The sequence below is a fragment of the Myodes glareolus genome, chromosome 2 (assembly GCF_982192425.1).
Source record: "Myodes glareolus chromosome 2, mMyoGla1.1, whole genome shotgun sequence".
Lineage (NCBI taxonomy): Eukaryota > Metazoa > Chordata > Mammalia > Rodentia > Cricetidae > Myodes > Myodes glareolus.
In genome coordinates, this window is record NC_142027.1 from 43238962 (window position 1) to 43265450 (window position 26489).

A 26489-nucleotide genomic window follows, 5' to 3' on the forward strand; every position below is an offset into this window, starting at 1 on the left:
GAGGTTCCACTAATACTGTGTGTGTGCATGTCCACATGTGCGCGCACGCATACACCCACACATACACACATAAAGCACACCAGCATATACAAAAGGAGGCAGAGGCCCCTTTCCAACCATCTGTCAGACATGACAAATAGAAAATGTTTCTAAATTTGATTGTAGCCTATTGCCAGTATGAGAGAAATATAATTTGCTTCTGAAGATAAATTTGGTTTTTTTGTTTTTTGCTTTTTTTCTTTTTGAGCAAAAGTGACTGTGGTAAAGAACTTTAATGAACATTCTGTTTATATGATTTAATAACATTTCACTTTAGTTTTAGTAAAACTTAACTGTTTATTTAAAAACTTGCCAGTTGTAGGGGGAAGTTCACTAGGTATTGTTCATTACGGTCTTATTGAAGATAATATTATCAAGATTACAGGACTTGCTCATATTAGTATTTTATATATTTAATATGTATACACTTAAAAGATGTTTTAAATATATGTCAGTGCTGTAGAACCCCACAACAGTGCCTGCTGCCTTCTCTTCCCTGCCTTGTTATGGTTATTAGTCTAAATGATGTGTTTTAAATTTTCAATATCATGCCTTAAAAATAAACATTTGTAGTCAAAATTTTACAAAGGCCTCACTAATTTCTGTAGCTAGCTTACTGTCAAATTATGAAGTCCAACGTACTAAGAATAGTTTTTAAATCTGCAGATAGTTAGACAAATTGTTTTTTTTCCTTCATAAGTGACCATTATATAAAATACTAATTTCAGGGTCCAAAAATGAAGAAGAGAGCCACACCCCTTGTTTACCTGTTCATCTGGCTGCTTTCGTGCGGTCACAGCAGAGTGGACAGCTGCACTAAAAACCATCTGGCTTTAGAAGGTCGAAACTATCCTACCTGGGCTGTTCTTTGGTTCTGGTAATGAATACATTCAGTAGTACATAGCCATGAATAAATATAATTCAAAACAAAACAACCAACAACTTAAAGTTTAGCTTTATATATTGAAATGAATTTATATTTACCTGACATCAAAATTTGAATTATTTGTTTTATTTCTTTTTTAGAAATGAGTAGTTTGTATTTTCTGAAGGTTGATTCTGTTGCCAAAAATAATAATAATAATAATAATTTCTTGTCGCATATTGATGTGTAACTTAGTGTAGTTTAGGGAAAATTTTGCACAGTGAAAGCAAAATACCCAACTGTTTTAAGACTCCCAGGAAGCAGTCAGATTCTGAACTGGGTTCTTTAGTTTCTCATTTCTTTGTCATACTATTTTCCCCAACCCCAAAGTGGGTTATTAGGGTTTTAGAGATCTCTGCTAAGAGACCTCACTACAGAGGGCCTTCTGTCGTGTGTAAAGGTTGAACAAATACTCATGAATGTCTACTACTCATGCATAAATTCAACTATTTTTGCTTTCAATCACCATGACTAATTAAAATCATACTATATTTGTTTTGTTTTAAAGTCACTTGGATGGTCATATAAGAATTTCAGAAAGGAATGAGGAGATGACTTAGTATAGTGCTTGCCAAATGTATACATAATGACCGGTGTTTGAAGGCCTAGCACCCATAAAGCTGAGCAAGGTGGTGTGTGTCTAACTCCATCCAGCACTGGTGGGATGGGGACAGGCAGATCCCTGGAGCTCAGTGGGCTTTGGGTTCAGTGAGGTACCCTGTCTTGTGAAAGAAGATAGACAGTGATTGAGGAAGACACTTAACTTCCAGCTTCCACATGCAAGCACACACCAAGAGGAACATTCACAGAAAGTGAAGTTAAAAGACACTGTTCGTGAACACTGAGCCTAAAGATCTCATAGAAATTTAATAATTATTAACACTAATGCAAATCAGTTTTCTTTTACGATTTTATGCCAACTAAGAAGGCCTGAGCCTACATACTAAAAAAAGGTGTGTACTCCTTTTCTCATGACAACTGCAGTGAATATGCTTTTGATTATACTTGATAGGGATTTTTATGTGTTCATTTCTTTAGAGGCTGAAACTGAGAAGTCTTTTCTTTTCATCTAAAAATATCTTTTAAAAGAAAATAATGTCTGATGTTTGTTAATATTTATTTACATCAATTTTATTTTAAACAGAACATTTGGTTATAGTTTCAAAAGCTCATGTTTGATTTCCTATATCATATGATTATATGGGAAGGGTGTTTTAGTCATTTTGTAACACATACTTTTATCTTAATAAGCATTATTAATGCATTAGACTTAAAAGTAAAAGTTGCGCCTTTTAAAAACATTGGAAATAGTCCCCCTGAAACTTTTACAGAGTTTTCCATGAGTTAAATTGATTACACAATTAAAATGATCAAAAGCTATTGCATGTACAGATTTTGTTTTTGTAAAATCTGACTAGTAGCTGTGATTATTGTCATTTTCCCTAGAATTTCCCTCACTCCTCTTGTATTCGTCCACAAACTTTTTTTTTTAAGTTAAAACATGAGGATTCCTCCATGAAATATACTGCTTCTGAACTTGAGGACAGACATTTAGACTCCCTCCTGCTCTTGATTGTGATTCTACTACAGTCCACCTCCCAAAAGCCAAGTTGACTACTCGGATTGTGGGCGGAGACATCTAAAGTTCTCTGCATGCCAGTTGTATAATCCCTCTGTATTTCCAATCTGCCATTCACAAACTGAGGCTATTGAGGAGTACTTTCCTTACAGACTATTGAATTAATTAAGTGGGGGTGTATAGAATATAGCTGCTTGCACAAACGCATGAGTAGGGTAAATGTTCCGCTAGCTGGTTATCGTGAGTCTCTTCCTCAGCTGTTGTCTGTGGTGTTCCAGTTGTGCTGGAGCTATGAAACTCTGTATTGCAAAGTCGGAATCAACTTGTTAGAATTTTAGACTGAAACAAGTAGAAAATCACAGACACATTTTGTAAAAAAAAAAATTAGGCAACACATATACGATAATGTTTCACACATGCATGATAAGTGCTCAGTAGAGAATGAGTAGGTAAATATGTTGTAAATATAATGCAATGTCTTAAAATTCTAAAAATCAAGACATTTCAAGTGTCTTTAGTTTAGGACAGTACATGCAACTCATTTTAGTAAGGTGTGAATAATAAAGATGGTAATGAGGAGGATATTAGCAAGTAACATACCTGGTCTTATTGTGTGTAAAACACTATTCTTAACATTTTATATTCATGTAGATTAATTCTTTGAGTATAGCAACCCTAAAAAGTACTTTTCTTATCCTCATTTAATCAGTTATAAGACTTCAAGAAACCAAGTCTCCGAGCGCTCATAAACAACCAATCACCAGGTTCATACCCTAGAATTTGGCTTCTAACTGTTAATTTATCCCTGTACATGAAAATGTCATTTTCAAAGAGCTTAATCAAACCTTTTCTCCCATCGTTCAACTCTTATCAGCCTTTCATAAAGCACCATTCATGCCCAACTCACCTATCTTTGTGCTTCCGTATCTAAAGTCTAAAACACCAATACAGACTTGGCTCTACAATAGAATTACCTAGAGAACTGTCATTAGTACTAATGATTAAGTCTCAAGATTCTCCCTTGGTTACATTGGACTCCTCTGATGATTCTAGTATACAGAGAAGTATTAAAATCACTGGTCCAGAGAGTTAAGATTTACCAAAGATTTGACTCTATACTGTCTAGTAACATCTTGTAAAACATAAACACTCCAGGAAGCTGTAACATTGCTTTAGGGGTTGTGCGTAAATGATTATTAAAATTTTCCCAAAAGGTGGTATTGAGAAAAAATGGCTCCTACTTAGATAAAGACAGTGTTTTCCTTTGGGGTTACATTTTGCTGCTTCGTGAAAAGAGTAGCCCAATTTTACTAAATTGTTTAGGAAAATCAGTATTTATCAAATGTTTAGGTTCTCTTTCTCAGAAGACTAATGCCAGGTCCTCAAAAATGTAGTGACAAGCAATGACTCATTTTAGCTCATGTCAAAACAATGTGCTTTTGTAATTTTCTTGTCCCTGGAGAAGCTATTAAATGAACAAAATGCCTCAGAATGAAACTGATTGAGTGTTTTAAATTATGTATATTTGCTTGGCTATTAGCCAGATGTTCATAGGGAAATCTCACTGTACATCGGGACCTGTGATTTGAGCTGACAATAATATGACACTTTATATAGAGCAGACGGCAGCAGTGCAGGGTTCTGAAGCTAATAGTCAGCAACATCTCAGGTTCTTTGTAGAAACAATTTATGGAACTGCTTTTTTTTTTTGAGTTTTCCTTTGTTAACCTCTGGACAGGATGTACCTATTGAATTTTCTTTGCATTATCTTGTTGATAAATAGCACAGATTCCAGCAAGAATAAGAACAAGCATAAGCACACACTTTAACACACAATACACACGCGATTTGGATTTGTTTCTGTGTAAGGAGCAGCACAAATGTTGTTCATAGTAGAGCTCAGCATGATGTTGCACAGGTGTACAGAATGTGTTGCTGATAATAATGTCAAAGTGACTTTTCACTAATTTTCTAAGCACTGCCTGCCAGCACTACACTAGGTTCTATAAGAGACCTTCTGCTAACTATAATTAATTTTTTAATAATAAAATAGTCATACAGTTACCCTACTTTCATTGACCTAAGCAATCAGTGGAAACTTATGATATTAGACTTTTTTTTCTTTCTCTTTTTTTTCAAGACAGGGTTTCTCTGTGTACTGCTGGCTGTCCTGGAACTTCCTCTGTAAACCAGACTGCCCTCAACTTCAAACTCAGAGATTGCCTACCTCTGCTTTCCGAGTGCTGGGATTGAAGGCATGTGTCACCACCTCCCTGCTTAGATTAGACATTTTAAAGATTTATTCATCAGTATACATGTCTCTTTTCCAAGTCCCAAGACTTTTTAGTGCTGAGCAGCAGCATGTTCTTTGAATAGAATTTAGGAACTTGGTCTCCTTATCATGGGGATTGTGAGGTTCCTCAGCACAATTTATACCATATTTATCATGTGAGAAAAAGTAGAAACTCTGTAGATAGCTGTTGAATTGAACAGACATGCATACTCAATTGTTCATTTTTCCTTTTTTAAAAGAATCAGTTCAACAAGAGGACATGGGAACAGAAGTGAAAATGAGATAAGCTTTAGGTAATTCTACGGAATGTTGTTAGGTTTCCATTCCTTATGAAGCTATCCTGATACATAAGGGTATGTACTTGTCAACTATTCTCAGGTGGAGAATAGTGTGGAAGGTAGTCCCATGAAATATACCCCAAAACTCATTTTGATGCAGGGGAGAAATGTTGGACTCCATTCCTTTATCAGCAAGAGACCGGACAACTGAAAGGGTTAACAAGTCAACAAAGTTCTTGTCTGAAAGAGAGTCACATTAAACGCAACACGATCAACACGATACGTGACTTTCAAGTGTTATATTCTAGGTACGAAAGTTTTAACAGTTTGGAGTTTTCACACGTGTAAGCAGAATGAAATAGGGTGATTCCCATGTGGAGATAGTTTAAGTGTTGGAAAACCTGGAGGTGGAAAATGGGTATGCTAAAAATCTATTCAGATTATAAGCATTGTGGTAGGAGAAGCAGAGTCTTGAATCGGATGGCTACTAGTTGTATAGTTCTTTGTGTTTCCATTTCCTCATCCATGAAGGAAGTATTTTTACTCACAGACCCTTATTATCTTATGACTGAGATGATAAACAAATGATCACCCACACTGCTGGGTTCAATTCTCCTCCCTGCCCATTTTTAACTGATTCCCTAAGTAGCCTATGCATTTTCTCAGGCATTAGTTTCTCCATCCATAAAACTATGCTAATAAACATACCTATTACATATGGTTATTGTGAAAAAAAATTTAAATTGTAAGCTGCCTCCTCCCTCCCACCTCTCCTCTCTTTCTCTCTGTACACACATGCAAATGTAAATCTGAACAGGTTTGTGCAGTTTTAAAGTATTAGTCACATTGGTTTGGTAGGCTAAAAAATAAAGTTTAGAAGAATTGTAATTGGCTAATGAATAAATTATAATTTTCAGGCATCTTCATAGGTTCCTGTGTATAACATTCTTTGTAGATCCATGATAAAAGACCCTGGGTATTTTGGAGTAGTGACTAGACCCCTCAAAGGGAATTCTTGCTTTAAAAACAAAATAAAACAAACAACAACAACAACAAAAATAGGATGTTTCATACGAAAATACTGCACAAACACTTGAAAGAAAGATGAAGTTAAGGTCCCTGGTGCTTTATTTACTTGTACTAATTTGTCACAAATGAATAAATCTTCATTTAGTAATAAAAAAATATGGCCTTAAGTAATAGAAAACAAGCCCAAGCTAATTAAATTAAGCAACATCCTTGGGCAGGAAAAGTAACTTGAGATATGCATCTTGTTTTCCTAAGCAAATACTCTTATTTCAGAATCTAACTGGGCCTTAATTTGCTTACCTGCTTTGAGTTGCCCAGCTTTCAGACCAGCACTTATATTCCTGGCAGCAGAGAGTGGCAAATGTTTTTGTTATTATCGCTCTTAATGGTGAGTACATGGTTTTTATTCTCACTGTAAACAAAGGTCTGCGGGAGCAGTAGACCATACTGTTTCATCATTAGGATGTGCTTGTTTTGTTATTTTCACCATTTGTATTTTGGTTCCTAATCTTAGATTGATTTTTTAGTGGGGAGAGAAAAACATTGTTTTCCAATCTAGTATTTGGAACTATATTTGCTAGTTTTACATACATAGTAAGTTTGTTATTTGTTGTTTTTTTTGTTGTTGTTGTTTTTGCTTTAGTTTTTTGGGTTTTTTTTGTTTTTTCTACAAGGCAGCATTTTAGGCACTAGAGGTTTTGAATGACAAAATTTAAATAGGGATTTTAATATTTCATTAATATAAATAGAAGAACCTTCCAAATATTAATCTTTGTTAGCTGGCTATCTTCTTCCTATTCCAAACCTAGGCCCAGGCCACACATTTCTTTGATATTTTAAATTTTCCTTTGTGATCATTTGTTGATTTTTAGTCAACCTCAGGTTCATGCCTATCTCAACTTCCCTTCCCTGTGGTGACCACCTACTGTTCTTCTCCAGGACTTGGCTCTACTTGTCATGTCTGGTTCCCACATCCCAGTCTGAGCGTCTTCAATTTCACTTGTCACTTCCCCTCCAATTTCACTACTTCCCTGAGTGACCAACCCCGTTTTTCTTTCCAAATCCCTGGCAAGCTCTTGGAAGAGCAGTGCTGCAGTCATCATGTGCACATCCTCACCAGCCTCTGGAAGGAAGTCTGGGCTCAGCGCCTTCCCCTGATGAGATTGTACACTGCAGTGTGCTAGGTGACTTCATTATCACATCCAGCAGGTTCTCTTTGACATCCTCTGCCCTTTCTGTACCTTTTACACAGCTGGCTGCCTGCCCAATCCTTAAGATTTTTTTCTTTTGGCCTGAAAGACGCTGGCCTGTTTTAAACCTGTCTCGTAGAGCAATTCTTTCCTAACACCTAGTAACACTGGTCTCTTCAGACTCTCATAAAATATTCTTTGCTAACTTCATAGACACTGACCTCTTTAAACTCTGTGTCCAAGAGATTCTTTTCTGGTTTCTTCTACTCTGAAAATATAGGCTCCTGCCACCAGCACAACCCATTCATCTGTTTTTTATTTCACTACCACTTCATGACCACCTCCATACTCTTAAAGCTTTCCCGTTTTTGCTCGAGCTCTCAAATATTTATTTATCATTAGCCTTTGCTTTCCTATGTTCTGTCTCACTCATGTGTGCACATACTCTGGGAGGCCTCTCTGCTTCCTCGACCAAACACTCCAAAGTAAGCTCATCAGCCCCTCCATATCTTCCAACCATGTCAGCAATGCTCCAGACTGTGGAGTCCAGCTATTCTCTCTGCCCCAGCTTTAGAATATGTGGTGTAACCTTATTCTTTTTGCACCTTTCAGTTTCTATCCATTTCCTTTTTTGGAAGTAACCGCCATTTTGACCTCCGTTACCTTAGATTATTTCTGTCTGTTTTGGATAGAGCACGGGTGGACTCATAGTAATGGAATGATGTGTCTATAAATAGGATTTATAGTCTCTTAAGAATGTATGCAAGTTCTGCCCATTCTACTTCCTCTTAACATTTAGTAATGTCTTTTTTGAGACAGGGTCTCATTCTTTAGATCATGCTGGCCTAGAATTCACTAGCCCAGGCTAGCCTGATAATCTTGGCAGCTGAGCCTCCTGAGTGCTTGGATTATAGGTCTGAGCCATAACACCAAGATGGTAGTGTCTTTTTGATTTAGTGTTTCTGATAGGGATGAATAGGGTTTGGGTTTTGTTTTGTTTTATGGTGGTTTAGATGGGGTTCAGTTTTTCTTTTTCTAGTGCTCAAGTGGGACCTAGAGCTTTGTTCATGCAAAGCAAGTACTCTTATTATTGCAGAGCTATTACCATTGACCCTTACTTTACTATTGATGCATATTTCTCAAGAATTAACAATGTTGAACTCATTTTCCACAAACTTATTGAATATCCCTTTTCATAAGGCATCTCTTCAAATATTTTCCTTTTTCATAATGAGTTACCAGTCTTGTTATTATTGTTATTGTTTTGTGGATGTTGTTTACATATTCTAAGTCTTTGTTAGTTGGATATTTTCAAATAGATATCTTCTCCCAATCTGTGGTTTATCTTTTTATCCTGTTAATTTTGCATTTTATTAAACAGAATTTACTAATTTTGATGAAGTCCATTTTTTAATCTTATAATTGATAGTTTTTGACCTTTTCAAGAAATAGTATCCTTCAAATTTATGAATATAAAATTGAAATGCAGGACTGGAGCTAGAGTTCAGTAGGTCAAGGTTTGCTGTCAGTTAGTAACGTGAGTTCATTCCTTGACCCCACGTGGTTGAAAGAGGGAACAGATGAGCTGTCCTGGATCCATTACACACTACACTGTAGCCTGCATCCTCCATCCCCAAATCTCACCTCCATCAAACTAAATAAACACATTGTAATAAAGCTTGAGATACAGAAAGTTGCAGATGTACTAAGATCACAGCAGACTTAGTTATACTTCAACTTCAACTGTCTGTATCCTCCTACCCTCGGCCAGACACTTCTAGCTTTTCCTACACTGTGAAGCTGTCATGTGAGTTTGGGTTAGATCAGTGAAGTGTAAAGAGAGATGATAATCTCTAACTTGAAGGCAAGATGCTTTTTGTGCACTTTGCCCTTTTCCCTCATTTTCCATATTCCTGCCTTAAAATCATTTCTCTCTTTTTATTTATTCTTTAAAATATAATTCATTGTGATTACAGTTTCCCCTCCCTACACTTCCTCCACCCTCCTCATCCCCGGATCCTCCTGTTTCCCTTCAGAAATGAACAGGCCTCCCAGGAATATGAACCGAACACAGCATAACAAGATGCAATAAGACTAGGCACAAACCCTCATATCATGGCTGAATGAGGCCACTTGATAGGAGAAAGGATCCCATGAGTAGGTAAAAGAGTCAGGGACACCCCAAATCCCACTATTCAGAGTCCCACAAAAACACCAAGCTAACAACCATACATGTAAATATCATTTCTCTTACCCTAACAACAACAGAATAATTCACAGGCACCAGTTAGTTTATACTGTAAGTATTCCTTCAACTCCGATCTGCTGTTTTTGCTCATATTACATTGTATTACTACCTTTGTGCTGCTGAAATGCATCTCAGCTGCCTGCTGCTTTCTCAGTCTCACAGCAGCTAGTTGTTCTTTGACCACTGTGGCATTGCAACCATTGATTCCACTACTTATCCACAATACCTAGACTTAAGCCAAAGTGTACTCTGCACTGTTTCCTGAGTTTGGTTATACTTTTTGCCCTAATCTCCTTCCTTTATACCATTGGGCTTACATCTAATGCTCTTTCTGTTTCCCATGCTCTTGTTTTCTTTCAATTTGAACTGTGCCTGTCTTTCAAGGAGCAGCTGATATGCTACCTTTCCACAGAGCCATTCCTGGTTCTGTAATCAGTGATGACATCATTTTCCATTACCCAAATGCTTTCCTGCCTTTCAGGATCTAATGTGGATCTAGTACATTGCATGTGAAAGGTACTCAATAAATATTTTGAAATAAATGGACAAATGAACTACACACTTGAATTTTTCAGAAGCTGAAAAATTGATTTTTCTAATTGAATTTTCAATATTTATATTGAATATTAATATTTTGGATCTGGTCCTGCAATGCATGGCCAGGGATTTAAGCTCTGACTACACGGGTTCCCATGCCTTCTGTCTGAGTATAATTCTGACTCAACACTTCTCACACAGAAGATTTGCTCTGTTGTATCATGCTCATCTTCCGTAGCATGGCTCCTGCAGTCATGCGTCTTGATCCTAGCTGCTGACATAGATGACTGTCTCCTCATTTGACCCCACAGTAACATGACCTTCTTGACTATTACATAGTAAAGAAGAGGTTTGTGTGGAACAAGAGAATCTGCTTCTATTCCAGGCAGATGATTTGACTTAGACAACTATTTGACAACTGGCTTCCCTTGTGTTCTCTTGGCATCTTGAAAGAACATGTGAACCATATTTGAAATGCCACTGTGCTGACACCTCTGATCACCACAATCAGGAACCTACTTCATCATGTTTAGGAACTGGCCCAGAAATATGCGTTTCTCAGTACCTCTCCTGGCAAACAATGGTGATCACCTAGGTTGGGGCACCAATGCAGAGAAGGGTTAAACCTACCTAGATTTAGGAATTGGACCTTCAGCCTACTTTCCTGCACAGTGGCTACCAGTGTGACCTTGGGCAAGTTACTAATGGTCTTCAGAATGTATAAGCGTACAATAATAGCACCCATTCAGAGGGTTATGGTGAAGACTAAATGAGGTAACTCATCTCAGACCCTGGGAGTGTTTGAAGCTAACTATAACTGTTGCCTTTTCAATTGTTACAGCCAGTTGTCCAGTTCTTTGTAAGGAGTCTTTGTGTAGTTTTTATATAGAATATACAAAATAGAACCTAATGCCCTTATAACAAACAAAAATAAATCCCATTATTTCCTTTTCTTCCCCCCTCAAGATGAGATTTTACTGTGTTGTTAATATGAGTGAACCTCCTGCCTCAGCTTCAGGAGTGCTAGGAGTACAGGCAAGAGCTGTCACATGCATGTGAACCTTTGGTCTTCCTGCCTCCTCTTTTCTAAGTGCTTAGATTAGAGACATAAATTACATGCAGTGCTGGGCATGGCGCCTGGGGCCAAAGCAAGCATGCTATCAATTGAACTGTATCCGAGTCCTTAGTTAAAGTCCTTTGTGAGGTACTCCACACCTCTTTCCTCTACAAGTTGCTTCTTGTTTCACTACACCATTGCAGAGAACTCTTTCTGCAGAATTTAGGGAGCCAATGCTGTAAGACAGCATTTCCAGAACAAGATGGTGGTTAAAGTGCCTGAAAGCAGGGACTTCAAGCTGTGGATGTGAAAATACTGAGCATCTTCTTGTGGAATTACTTCCTCGCCTGACTGAGTAGCAGACACAGAAGCAAGAGAGGTGTTTTGAGCCAGACTTCGTTATGATGGTGAAACTGATAAAATAAATCTTAGTTTATATTACTGTGTGTGCATGTGTATGTGCACACGCATGGGATTGTGTACACCGTGAAGGCCAGGGAAAGTTACCAGTATCAAAAAGTTTAGGACCAGTCAATTGTTCTCTAATTATTTCTTAATCATTTGCTCCCAAGGGTGGTAATAGTAAATAATAAAATATCTAAGTTTGGAGCAGAAATGTGAGCCTGGATCAAGGTTTCTTTTAGGTGAAGCAAACATTCTCAAGGGCAAGAGAAAAGAGATCACAGTAGATATATTGGAAGAGTCTTCTTTGTACAAAGAAGTAATAATATCTCTAACAGTGGCTGTTAGAGGAATCTTTTTACATCTTGATCCATCTTGTCATTCATCTGATAGGTTAGAAAGTCCCCCACATTGCAAGTTTTAGTTAGCTTTTATAACTTACAGTTGCTATCAGGTCAGTTAATTTAGATAACTTTGGCATGTGCTTTTACCACATTTTTATTGTGTTTGCATTCAACTGCCTATTGAATTCTCAGGTTGCCTGCAAAGTAGGTGATGAGAGCCTTGGTCTGCAACCCCTTTCCTGTTCTTTCACTGGAGTGAACCCTTCAGACTCAGAGTTCATTTATCATTGTCAGCCAGAGCTGTCGTCATCCAACCAGACTGAATGAGATTTTTAGTTCTCTGGGCAAGAAGTCTATCCTGAGCCAAGATTTTAATTAGGAATAAGGCTGATTAGTTAATAGTTAAAGGCTTCAGTTTCAGATCAACTTACATTAATTGCTCTTTATAATATTAAATAATCTTAACTCTCCAGAATCCATGAAGTTTTTAATAGAGTTTGTTTATATATAATTTCTGTTATTTAACTCAGGTGAACTTAAATCTAGTCTAAAAACCTGTATGGATTTCAAAGCTCACAGAGGATTAAAAGCTATAAAAACTCAAATAACTTCATCCAGTGAGCATATTTACCTAAATGTGTCATCAAACTTCTCAGTTTTCTGGTTAGAAAACCGGTTTGGAATAGCCTGACTCACTGTGGACTGATAGAATGCAAATACACTCAGAATTCTCTCAGCAAACCTAATGCAGAAACAGAGTTTTGTGAGCTTTTAGAGGTGAGTGCCCAAGTAGTTCCTTTTAACAGTCCCAAAGAAGTGTGAGGCTAGAAGGCAGAGGACAAGACTCTGTCCTGTTTGCAGGTGGAACTCATGTCACTCCTTCCTCAAATCGTCCAATAAGCTTGGAGTCCAACTCAAAAGATGGCTAAAGACAGGATAATATATCTAAGTGAGGTTAGCTGAGTTACTCTTTCTGAGGATGGGGATACAGACTGGAATGCCCTTTGGCAGAGCTCGCACACATTTAAAATAAATAGATGCCCCTGTCCCTTTTGCTTTTTCACTAGGTTATATTTCATTGCCATTTGCTCACATGTTGCTGTAATTAGCTAATTTTAGGCCAGGCAAAAAGGATTAGGTAGCATATTACAACAGCTCCCTTTTTATGATTTTGGATAAAATGAGATTTAATTTTCCATTTGCTGCAGCCAAATGGAAATGTATTTCTCCAGTCTCATTTTGCTATAAAGTCATTATCAGGAAGTAGTACAGTAATGGGATGGCAGACTTGCAATCCACTTTTAAAGAACTCTGCTTATAATGATGTTCTGGTTGTTAGTCTTGTTGCTATTGTTTCTACTCTTAGATCCCTTCAACTTTGGCTTTAGACACTTAATATGCATTTTTTTTGTATGTACTGTGGATGCTCTGACAAATTGGGGTGTCAGGATGAGACTTTTTTTTTTTTTTGCGTGGTTTGAGTTCCAAATAAAGGGAAAAATCAGGTTTTGGCACACAACCTAACATGTTGCTATCCACAGATTGTTTTTCTTACTTCCTTTGTATCTGTGGGTATAATTTCTGCCAGTTAAATGCCTTCAAGCTAGTTGCTGCCTGTCAGGAAGTTTTTATACCTCCTCCTACAGAAATGACCATTCCTATAAATCAGTAATCTCAACCTGTGGGTCATGACCCCTTCGAGTCTGGGCCAACCCTTTCACAGTGGTCACTTAAGACCATTTGCGTATCAGATATGTATATTACGATTCAAGCAGTAGCAAAATTCCAGTTATGAGATAGCAACACAATAATATTATAGATGGAGTCACCACAGCATGAGGGACTGTGTTAAGGGTTAAGAACAACTGCTCTAAAGTCTTCAGAATTTATCAACATGCTCTTTCTTCTCCTCCTCTCCCTCCCCTGCTCTCCCTCCTTCTTCCCTTCCCTCCCCTTCATTCCTCTTTCTACTTCTCTCCTCCTTCCCCTCTCTTCTTCCTTCTCTCTCCCTCCCTCCCTCCCTCCTTCCTTCCTTCTTTCCTTCCCTGGTATACTAGGCTGATCTTCAGCTCACTGTATAGCCAAAGATGACCCTACACTTCTGATCCTCCTGCTACCTCACAAGTGCTAAAATTTCAGTTTTGTGCCATGGTGTCCTGTTTATGTGGTGCCAGCAGATTGAACCTAGGATCTCACACATGCTGGACAGGCATTCTACCAACTGAGCTGCACTCCCAGCCCATTAAGGGTTCTTTTAAAATACATATCCACAGAACTATTAACACATAAAACGTTAGCAATAATTCTCTTGTTCTGTGTATTTCGCATAATGTTCAAATTTGCATTTCCCTCTCTCTCCCTACCCAAGTGTCCTCAAATCATGATTCAAATAAAGCAGGTGTAGTGTAAACACCTATAATCCTAACACTCAGGCAACATCTCAAGTCAAGACCAATGCATAGTATGCCCTTGTCAGAAAAACATAAAACAATTTAAATAGTTCATGCACTAAACTTTGTTGAAATCTCTAAGTCTATTTAACACATTACCTCTCTGTTTGTTCCTTGTTTTGTTAATGATACAAGGTTGTCATATAGAATTCTCACAATGTTGATTGTACCCCTGTGATCCCCTTTTGTTATTATGATTATCAAACTCTTCAGGCAGTGAGATTTTGGCTATTTTATATTTATATATGTTCAAATTGGAATAAATTTGATGTTTCTATACACATTGATCAGGGTAGAAAAGTCTCTTGTCTTTGTTTTTCCTTTACTTGAATATATTCTTATGTTCAAGGGACAGAGTGCCTTGACTATCATATTTGCCAAAATTTAAGGTGTAATATGTAAAACAGAATTAGACATTCCTTATTTTTAGTTAAAGAACACAGAAAGCACATTTCACTCTCATAAATTCTGATTGTGTTACTTCTGGAGCTGTTACTGCTTGTCAGGCATCTCAGTTATATTCATGGTGTTTGGGAAATTCATGAAAGTAAACAAGTGTATGTACATGATAAATAATGAGAAAAAGCACGTAACAGAGCCGGCAGTAGAAATGGGGTTAAATCCGTTCACCAAGGATTGTCTCCTGGCCCCATCTGATTACCCCCCCCCAACCAGAGCTCCTGATATACTACATTTTCTTGAAGATGTACTATAAACTTTTGGTTTCTCTCCTTGATTTCAGTAGTTGAAGCAAGACTCAGAACAGGATGGACAATTTATGCACATTGGCTTGGAGCATCTTTTGACCCATTTTCTTCATTACATTTGCCACGTGTGTTATCCATGCTAACTGAATTATTAGAGGAGGAATTTGGTGAAGTGGTCCTTAAATCTCATATTATGAAACAAAGCAGACTTGTTAGAACCATGTAAGGCCAGTAGTGAGTGTTGTTTATTATTGCAAATATGTCACATTCTAGGAAATGTGAGCTAGGAGCCTGAATTTGGCCTTAATGGCTTGATATGGAATTTGTAAATAGAGGAGAGCTTCAGCCTTTTAGAGAAGCATCAGCAGAGGTGACATTCAAGAAGACTACTGATGTTATGTCTAAAAACCTGTATTTGGTGGAGAATGCAGGTGAAAATACACTGAAATCATATTAGCAAGATCAAAATACTCCTTAGAGAAATATTATTATCTTTCAGTGTATTTTTGATGATGTACAAAGGCTTTTCCTCCATAAATAATTCTTCAAAACTCAAAGCCCAAGTCAATGGGAGAGTCTGAGTCATCCTATTGACATTCACATGATATGTGAAGCATGCATTCACATCATATGTTTAAATGAGGTCATAGTCAAGATTCTTCCCAGATAAGTTTATAAAGCATACACTGAGAGACTCTCCATTATTGTTGTTATTAGTATAAACACCTACAGCTGGCCTTTTAGCTGTGCGTTTCAAACCTCTTAAATAAAAGAGTTTTATAACTGTGGCCCAGTAATCTACATCTAAGAATTTATCCTAAAGCAACAATTAGGAGTTATCATAAATTAATTGGAATGTGAAGCTATCATAATATTCTTTATAGTAAAGGAAAGTGGAAGGAATCTAAATGCTTACAAAGGATGCTCTGTTAAATTGTAATATATCTACATACTATAGTTAAGGACTTAGAGCTATGTTCTTGGTATTTTTGTTAGTGAAAATTATAGGACATAAAAAGTATATAACTGGAGTGGGTTGTTTCTGTGACCTTTTTAAATTGTGGTGGTTGCTGTTATATGTAACTTCAGAGTCTCCTTTTGGGGTTATCCTATCAATACCACCACACTGAACATTTCTGCTTATCCATGTACAATGACTTCCCCCAACGATACCTCATTGGTGTGAGGTTTAAACCAAAGGTCATTGAGCACTGTCCTACTTCAGCTCATTGTTTCATCCTTTTAGGTTATTAGACAATGTCAGAGGACCTCTATGCTGAGGTGCAACTGTGACTCCGCCCCCTTTGTATCCCATTTTCACCTGTCTGTCACTTCTCATTGCTCCTGCTTACATCTGTGTCTATCTTGAACAGCATTTTTCTTGATGGTTCTCATTCACATCCTCAGAGCCAAACCAAAGATCTAATTAAATCCTTGACAACCTTCAGAATTTCCCATGGCATGGCCCAAAATGTAAACAAAGCACTCTGAAGACAGACAACTGTAAAGAATGTAATTCTGTTGCTTAATTGTATGTGTCCACTTGGTTGGGCCACAGGATGCAGATTACTGGCTAAGCAATATTTTGGACTGTGTCCTATTTATCGAAGAAGTTATGTTTGAAGAAGGAAACTGAGTAGAGTATCTGCCTCTCCCCAGTGTTTGTGGGCATCATCAACCTTTTGAAGACCAGACCAGAACAGAACAGAAAGTCAGGAGAAAGGTGAATGACGAACCATCAACCTGCGCTGACCTGTGTACTCTTGGTTTGTAGTACTTCAGACATAGCCTGGAAATGGCCATCTGCTCTCAGGTTTTCAAATTGCATTGCTGCTTTTCCTGGCCCAACAGTTTGCAGATGGGAGACCATGTGACTTTATAGTATTTATAATTATGTAGGCCAACATACTGTAATAAATGTCTTTCAGGGTGCATAATACGTATCTATATGAAATGGGTGCTTAATATGTATCTATATGGAATGTCCCATTTGTCTGGAAAATACTTCCCAATTCAGATGCAGTCTCTATTATTATACTCCCTGTGTAGCTTGTAACTTAGTTATTACAACGAAATTCATGTATTTTTTCCCTTCAAGGAAGTTCAAGAACAATTTTATTGGAATTTCAGAGAAAATCAACAGGGAAAGCAAGCTGAAAATCTTAGCAGCTGCCAAGAAGAGGGAGATTGAAAAGAGAAATGAGCTACACATGTCTTTTTGTTGTTGTTGTTTTGGTTTTTTTCATTTATCAAATATTTATTAAGCACTCACTGTGTCCCAGACTGTCATCTAAGAACTTCAGAAAAAAAGTCCATGATTTCAGAAGACACTTGGATTTTAACAGACTAAAGAAAAATGATCAAGTTAATGATATCTGTGCTGCAAAAGAGAAGATTATCATTTACAACTTAGCCCAGTGTTATCATGTCTGGAAAGTCCTCCTTGATTAACCTGGTGTATATGCTCTTCCATTTCTGGTAGTCCCAGAAAACCCCAAGTCTCCCCGAATTAAAGGCGCCTTCATAACAGTAGAAACTCTTTATGCTTGATGTCAGAAGGGTGACCTGGATGGAAGGGGAAGGGCCTTAGACATGTCTTTAAGTTAGGGTCCCAGAAGGCAGGCAGGTGTGGCAGAAGTGGGTGGGGAGCTTCAGAGTATCCTGGAAAGCATGCTTTAGGCAGCAGATGAAAAAAAGAGAACAGAAAGAAGGAAAAAGACAACACATTACACTTTTATGAGTAAACAGCTTAGAAAACAGCTGCCTGACAGAGGCTCCCTAAGCAGCAGCTGGAGAGCCACATTATCTATTTATTTATTTGTTTGCTTTTTTGTTTATTGGTTTTTCGAGACAGGGTTTCTCTGTAACTTTGGAGCCTGTCTGGGAACTCACTCTGTAGACCAGGCTAGCCTCAAACTCACAGAGATCAACCTCTCTGCCTTCCTCACGTTGGGACTAAAGGCACATACCACCAGCACTCAGCCCACTTTTCTTTTAAATGAAAACACAGTCTTAAAGATATACCTTGTTCATGGTCAGATAGTGCATTAGACTGGACACCGTTCTCCAACCTCAGCTCTCCTGTCCTGAGTTTCTGCTGTTAACTCAGCTATCTTGGGCCTTCTGTAAGGCCTGTCTGTGCATTGATACTACTCATCACTGCCTGTCCTTCCCATCCTGATAGCTTGATATGTTTGTACTCACATCTCAAGGGTTAATATACTCCTGAACAGCTTACTTGCAAGTTACAGATTCAGGACACAGTTCAATTCCAACATACTACCTTGATTTCTATGTCTGAGTCTGTAATTTTCATTGTGCTCGGCTTTACTACTCTTCTTCCTCTTTGTATTTTATGGCCTGAATGGAAGGGAACTTTGAGGTTGACTTTGTACATTCAGTCTTTAGATTCCTCTTTTACAGGGCTGTAAAGCAAGAAACTATGAGCCAGTTAGTAGATGTATTTACCATTACTGATGTATTTTCTGAATTAAGTGCTATGCTGGCTGTAGAATAGTCAACAGTTCTTAAATTCCCCTTACCTGAACCTTCATAATTCTGCAACTTTGGTTTCTATACCATAAAATTAGCAGGTGAGTTCTGAATTACCCACAAATTATTTTATGACTCTCTTGTGTTTTCAACTGTATTGTGGTTAGGTTGTCGATGTCTTCTGGATCTCCTGTAATACCAAGTCCAAGGTTTGGGTGCATAGTGATGATAATTTTAGAGAGAGTAGCACTGAGTATATTGTTAGGAGACCTGTGATGGGGAATTCCCCTCTGTATGCTGTAGGATTCCTCTCTCTATATGCTGTGAAGAGGGGGATCCCACATCACACCTGACTCCAGCTCTGGCTATGTAATTATTCAGCAACAAGATTTTTGGACTTCTTGTTTGGAACTTAGTAGGTCTCCCCTTCCTTTTTTTTTCAGTTCAAAAATCAGAAGGTTGATCTATCTTCATCATAGGTCTGTTCTAGCTCAAATTGTAAGATTCTGAGATTTCTGTACCTTTTGATATTACCTGACTACTAGTGCTTTAATTGTAGTGGCACTGTCAAGATTAGAAAGGTTATAAATGTCCCAGATTTGCAGATGGTATTAGGTTTAGTTAGTGTACAGTGAAGTACACTGAAATCTAGATGACCTTTAAGAATGGAAATACTGATTTTCAATTGGAAGTTAATAGTAGAGGCATCCTCACTCTCACCAGCATCAGTGACTGACTGATGTGGTCCATGTTCCCACATCTTTAAGCTCCTAGTTCATCATTGGACCACACTGTGCTGGTTAGGTTTTCTTTTAGACTGCTTCTTAACATCCCTAGTCTTTTGAATGGGCTAAATTTACTAATCATTATACAGCCGAATTTACATTTAAAATCATTTGTGAAGTTTAGCTTAGCTTCCTGAGAAGGAAAAACAATCAAACAGCATCAGCACTGCATAGAAACTCTGACCTCTCTAATTATGTGGCATGTATAAAAACCGCTGAATTGTGCAGTGCCATGGATATGGTTTTGTGGCATCTGTTAAAACCTAAGTTGTGATGTAGACTCTTAAATGCGTATTTGGTGTTCATGAAGTAATACCATCTCTGCATCCCTGCATAGCTCCTCTGCTAGGTATCAAGTGGGGTGTGTGAAGAGAAGATTGATTACACAATTCTGTATAGAGTACAATATCAAAATATGTATTTATGGTGGGTCTCCATTTTGTTCTGACAAATAACTGGATATCCACGACAAAGGTCAAGTGAAGAGCTGTCATCCATTTTACTACTTGCTGGACATAGTCTAGAGAATATGTAATACAAATAACTCCTTCCCAGAAAACTGAAAGGAAATGATTGCATTTGTATGCAATTTATTCTACAACAATAGTTTAGTGTGCCTGAAATGTAAGACTGCTGGCTTTCCAAATATTACTTTTAGCAAGTGAAATTGTAAAGCGTTGTACCAGGGTATTTTGTTTTGTGGGATATTGGAAAAGCTGACATTTAAGACAAAATATGTTAAAAATCCTAATGGTCATAGTTTCGAGACATAAAATTCTCTGATTTAATGAGCTTGTTGATTTCTCTTGAATAGTTTGCCATGTTATTTTACTACATGGTAACTTTTTTCTGTATATTAAAATGTCTTATATGCCACACAATTTCAAATCTACTGTAGTGTCTGCCTTTTAAAGTAAATGCATTGGGGAGATGAAGCTCTCCCTCAACCCCATCAGTATCTTTTATAGGATTGTCTTGTAGCCAGTATACAGTTACATGTTTTTAATAAACCAGTGAGTGACTGGTAAGCCACAGTAGTAAGCTAAGAGCCTAGGTACTTAACTCATTTAAGTAAAAGTTTAGATATTGTTATATTCACTCATTGTTGTGTTTCAAGGGATTATATCCAAAGCCTCCAGAGAGTTTTGATGTTTTTGGAGAGGAGTTGAAAGTTATCTAATGTTATCTAATGAGTCAGTTAACAATAGGATCAAATAAGACTCAGTATTTCCATCATCTTGCCTGAAACAAGTCTACAATAATAGGAATAAAATTTCTTCTTGTCAAAGGAAGGGTTAAAAGTGGTTTGTTATTCACTAAAACCTAACAGCTAAGGACTAGAGTGTGATTAAAGCACCAACCTTGGAATGTAGACCCCTGTTGACCTTCCTCCATGAGTGTAGACCCCTGTTGACCTTCCTCCATGAATGTAGACCCCTGGTGACCTTCCTCTAGTAGTCAGGATGCCAAAGTCAGTCACTGGCTAGGACAGGATTAAGAAATCAGTATTCATGTGATGCCTTCCTAGTGTGGCTCCTAAGAAGCTAATGCAAGTTTCTAGTCTGTAAAGTTGAATTATCACCACTAAATGACTTTGCCAAGATACTCAGAAAAGCAATTTAGGGCTTTAGAAACATGTAGGGTTGAAATCACACTTTTACGCAATTGCCGTAACAATATTTGCTTCCTGCGTTAGCTCTTTCAGGGGCATCAATACAATAATAGATGTGGTTCACTTTAGTCAGAGAGTGAATGTCTTTTCAAGAAGACTCTTTTACTCCTTTACATATCCCCCCCCCCCCCTTCACACTAAAGAAAAATTCTGCAGGCTTTTTTTTTTTTAAGTATTCACTTATGGGAAATTTTTACAAAATTACACTGACTGAAAGTGATTTTTGTTTGGCTTTCCTGTGAAGCCATCCAGAAAGGCCAAAAATTACTGGCATTGCTTTTGTGTAAAACTTTTTACATAGACTCCACTTGTAATTCAGCCAAATATATATAACTCAGGTCATCAGTGACAAACATACTCACTCAACAGAACTGGTCACTAAGCAAAAAGCTGTCATGAAACATGGTGTGATAAGGTAGTGTGGACCCATCAAACTATGCAGATTACAGCTAGGGAAACTTTACGTTAACAAGCATGATTTTCAGGACTGATCCCTGGCCCTTCCCTCCCTCAAGTGGGGAAGCCAATTGCTTACTGATTATGACAGCGACATCACTTGGCAAACATTTTGGCCTGAACTCAATGTGTGACATCAGGCTCCTTTAGGCTTTTTCATATAAAATGAATTCTCCAAAGAAAACACAAAGCCTTAACCTTCATTTGAAATCCATTATTGTATCCTCTAAGGGCTCATTAATTGCCTCAGTAATATCTTACTTAGTTTTTTTTCTGTGCAGATATTAACTAATACTTAAATGCTAAACCCTCACAGTGTTTTTTTTTTTATTTTAAGACTTTTAAGTCAGATAATCTTTTTTTTAGCTGTACTCACTCAACCCCCTTTTAAGTGGGGTTTATATCTTTTGTTTCACTGTAGTATGCAAGTCCACAAGTTTTGAAGTGACTTACATCACCTTGTGGAAGTAAATAATATTCTTTGTTCCTCTAAGGAAAGTAGTCTAGCTTTGTGAAGGGGTGACTGTCACCACAGTTCAAAGGGTTCAGTGATAGCATGCCGCCTTTCCATGCCACTTGAAAATGAGACACTGATGTTTCATTTTCTCTTTTGTAATCAAGTGCTGTGTGTGCTTACCTGAAACCCTAGAGTTTCTCCCACTGGAGTTTCCCCCTTTTCCTGTTAGGTGGTGTTCACTCAGAAATCTCATGTTCATGGCCTTAAAGTAGGTAGGTATCAGTCATGCCATGACAGGCTTGCAGCCTCCCTTGCGGCAGCCTAGAGCAAATGTGAGGGGGAATGTACCAACATTTCCAAGAGCAGGAACTGGATGTGCAGACAAGGTAAAGGAAGAAGTTTCTGTGTGTTATGAGGAGAAAGTAAGTTTGATATTCTCACACACAAATCGTCCCACCTGGAAACTTTTCCTTGACAAGTGGAAACAAGTGAATCCTCACTTATCTGTTACACTGGCTAAGCAGGGGATGAGCAGCAATCTAATTTAGTCCCCTTTCCCACTTCTTTGCAATGCCTGTTCAGTTTGTTTATCATTTAAGACTTTGCATCCTGTAAGACAAACATTATCCACTGAACTTCTTTAGCTCTTCTGTGACCTGTAGAAATGCCATCGTTAGCAGACTGATTCCAAGGTATACACTTGACTCTTTTTCTTTCCCTCTAGCCTGTACCCTCTTTCCACTGGTCTTTTGTTTGCATTTCTGAGCTATTCCTCTTTGCTTTCTGAAATTAAGCAGCCATATCTATCTGCCTCCCAGGGTTACAGTGTTACTCTGGATGGCCTCCCCAGCCTTGCTCCAGAAGATGAGCACGACTGTGAACATGAGAACCATGCCCCATTCATTAGCCTTTCACATTCTCAGCCAGAATCTCTGTCATCTTGCCGTAGTATGTGGTCAGCCCCTGGAAAGGGACAGCCTGCACCTCTTTGTTCTCTGCCAGGCAACACTCCGACCATGGTCAGTGAATTGTCATGGTAAGGAGAGATGAAAGAAAGTGTCTGTTAGGAAGTTAATGCCAAGACAGTATGGCAGCCAAATGAGGCCACTAGTGCCAAACCACAGGGGGTTCAAAATAATATTAATATAACATTGTCTCATTGACTAAGAAATCATATATTTATAATGTCTGAGTTGAATCTTCACTTGGTGCCAAATATCTTGAACTTTTAAAATCTGTTCTTGCAAATATCTCAGAGTTCATGAGGTTCAAATTTGCTAGGACATCTCTCACTTTTGTCCCCACTTCTCATGTATAAAATAAACCTCTTAGAGGGGGATAGAATGGGTATCTATAGAATGGGGATAGAATAAGGACAGGTATTCTTAAGTGAGTGTTGACCATGAGATTATGTGAAAAGAAATGAAACTTCACTATTAGTGGAGACATTGGTAGAACTTTAGCTTCCTAGCTAAAATACTAACTGTAAATTTATTGGCCCAGTTTGGTAGTGTAAGCACTCAGGAGGCCGAGGCAGGATTGTCTCACGGTCAAAGTCAGTCTGCACAATACAACAAGACTGTCTCAAAAACAATACAAAACAGAAATATTTGAGTAAAGCAGTTGAGATTGCTGGTGTTTTGAAAATGGGAGCTCACAGATCATTTTCCTGCATTATTCTGATTGTTTGAATTTAGTGTCAACAGTGTGACTCTTACACATGTAGAAATTGATTTCGCAGACATTGTTTTCTTTTTTTCAGTGTCTGAGGAGTGGTCCAATTGTCCTTTTGTGCGGTGGGGATGTCTACACTGTTGATGCTGTTACAAAGCAGGTCAAAGTCGAACAAGTTACTGGCCCTATGTATGGTAATAAAAGATTTGTCAACCAAACTACTTTTGAGAACATACTTCTCAAATATTGTTTCACACCAGGAACAACTATTCTCGTCCATTGTTCAAAGGTTTATACTGGCTTCTCCCCATGTCTTAGTGACATGGCCCTTTAAGTTCCTTTGGTGTCTTCTATGTCACAAGACCTAGGGCATTCCCATGCTTTCCTGCATGTTTTTTGTTCTGTTTTGATTTCTTGTTTGCTTGTTTTCTGATTGACTGCTCACTCGTTTTTGTTTGTTTGTTTTGTTCACATTTTTCCTTAGTTTCATGAACTTTCTCTTCTTTCTGGTTTTCTCATCCTTAGGCTGCTTTTCGTTTTGTTGTTGTTTTGGTTTGGTTTGCTTTTGTGTTTGTTTTTTGTTTGTTTTCTCTTTTCTTGGCTTTCTTTACTAAGTTCCCAGAAAACAGACAAGCACTGGTTCAAGGGTTCCATTGTTAACATTTTGTCTCCAGATGACATCTACACACACAGCTTCAACTGTTACCCATTGCAAATTCGTACATAAACCCATACTTTATAGACCTGTATTTCTGCCATAGGTAAAATTCATACACATTTTTTTCTTCTAGGTTTTGGAAGGCACCAAGATATGTCTAAATCAGTATTCACTTCCATGTGTTACCTTTCTCTTCAACCGAAATCCCACAACCAAAATCTGTGTCCCATTTTCATATTTCACAGCTTGGTGCATAGCCAGAATACCAGCTAAATAACTCCTATGACCAGTGCACATCTCTTCAGTCTCAGCAGTTGCTATGTGGACTCTCCATCATAAATATTTCCTGTTTACACCCTCATCTCTCTTATCTGGGTAGTTGCCTCCAAAGCAGGTTTCCTGCCTCTAGTCGACAGCTCTTGCAGTCTTTCCTCCATGCTGCTTTTATTGTTCTTTAAGAACGCATACCTGGTGACCTCACTTTCCTTCTCACAGTTCTCTTATTGTCTTAGTTGTGCAGACACTGCATGGTCTGAGTGTTTATGGTGGGCGCTCGACTCTCTTTTTCTCGGGCTGCACTTGCAGCCTCTTCTGTAGCTATGTTTGGCTTCCCTCAGGACCCAAGCCATTTTTTCCACACCTCATGCCCCTACACATATTCACCTCTTACATTGAAAATCATTTTGAATGTTTGATTATGGATAATTTCTCCTAGTCTTTTATGCAGTTTTGCCTCTTCTTAGAGGATTGGGAATTCAGTATTTATATTTCCATAATTATTATTGTACTGTATTGATAATGCCTTTAGATATGTGTTTCCCTCACTTTGGACCGTAAGGTCCTTGAGACCAGAATGTGTTTCATTTTAACTCTTGAAGTACTTCCAGCCGTTGTAACATGTAATACCAAAGCAGAAGGGGTCATTGTTTTGTCCAGTGCAGCTCTTACCTTTCACACTCCTGTTCCAATAAGTTTATGAATTCATCGCTCCTCTCCATATATTCTTTATGTTTTTTCTTCTCTTCCTCCATCTCCATTATGGTTTGCCTGTGGGATTTTTCTACCATTAAAAGTTGTTCCAGGATTCGTCTGTGAGAGTCTTTATGCTTTTCTATGACTTTATCCAACTACAAAAAAATGCATTTATTGCCTGTTAATTACTCATTACTCAGAATACTTACATTAAATGCAAGCTGTAACTGATAAAATACTGGTTTATGCTTTGTTTTATCATATAAGTTTAAAAATATTGTGGCTCATGAATTTAATGCCAAGTACCATTTTATGATATTTTAGGCACATCTTAAAAGGCATAAAATTAACTAAAAATCCAAACCACAGGTTAACTCAGTCATTTAGGAAAAAAATAAAGCAGAACTAAGAAATTTTTTAGAACCCGATGAATTCCCTTTGACTTCTAAATTCTCACATTGGCTGTTCAGGTTTCTTATGCAGGTTTATGATAACAATTTTATATATTTTAAAATACTCTTTTAAAAAGAGTTGATTATATTACTCTTGATGGTTTTTAAGAAACTTGGTTTGTCGTTTCGTGAACACTGAAACTATAAATTGTATTGCCTGCCTGCAGAGCCATTGCTAACTAATATCTAGTTTCTGAGAAGTCTTCATTTTTTTTTCTAAAAGAACATTTTAAACCACTTTACAGACATCTGAAATTTTCATCTTAGTGCCATCGAGAAAACAAGAGAGGTTTGATATTTGAACTGTAAGTGTTTTATTTTCAGTAAGAAGATGAGATAAATGCATGGAACAGTTGGGAACAATGTAAGTGGTTGTATCAGTAACTACTAAAGGTGATCAGAGTGGCAGACCTCTCTCAGCTAGCTTTGGAAAGTGAAGCTGAAAATGAAAACAGCAGTATTTGTGAGTTGTTTCAGGGACCAGCAACAGTAGTACTGTCAAATCATTATTTACTGTAGAGAAGAGCTAAGTAAGCTGCTTTTAGAATTTAATAGTCAAATAATGATAAGATTAACCTGTTAATAGTACATTGCTGTAGGGAAAGCATTCAATTAAATTTGATCCTTGAGTTAGATAAATAAATATCTAAAAGTAGCTTGCTAATTGCAAAAGAATAAAATAAAAATGAATCTGTCCTTAGGTAGACACTTACAACTGCCGGGTGTGTGCTTTAACTTTAGTCACCCATCATCCTATACAATATAGGTTTAGATGAAAATGTCTTTAGATTAC

The 26489-nt window shown here is 37.7% G+C and overlaps 2 protein-coding genes across 3 annotated transcripts in view; one reads left to right on the forward strand and one right to left on the reverse strand.

Moving 5' to 3' along the window:
- The window catches only part of Cmss1 (cms1 ribosomal small subunit homolog), a 294743-nt gene that overhangs the window by 63369 nt on the left and 204885 nt on the right, over positions 1 to 26489 (forward strand). The window lies entirely within an intron of this gene.
- Positions 1 to 26489, reverse strand: part of Filip1l (filamin A interacting protein 1 like) — a 91005-nt gene that overhangs the window by 59853 nt on the left and 4663 nt on the right. For both annotated transcript variants that reach the window (XM_048422365.3, XM_085685649.2), the window contains exon 3: positions 25221 to 25399. In XM_048422365.3, the coding sequence (XP_048278322.3) occupies positions 25221 to 25399 (179 nt within the window). The remainder of the gene's footprint in view (positions 1 to 25220; positions 25400 to 26489) is intronic.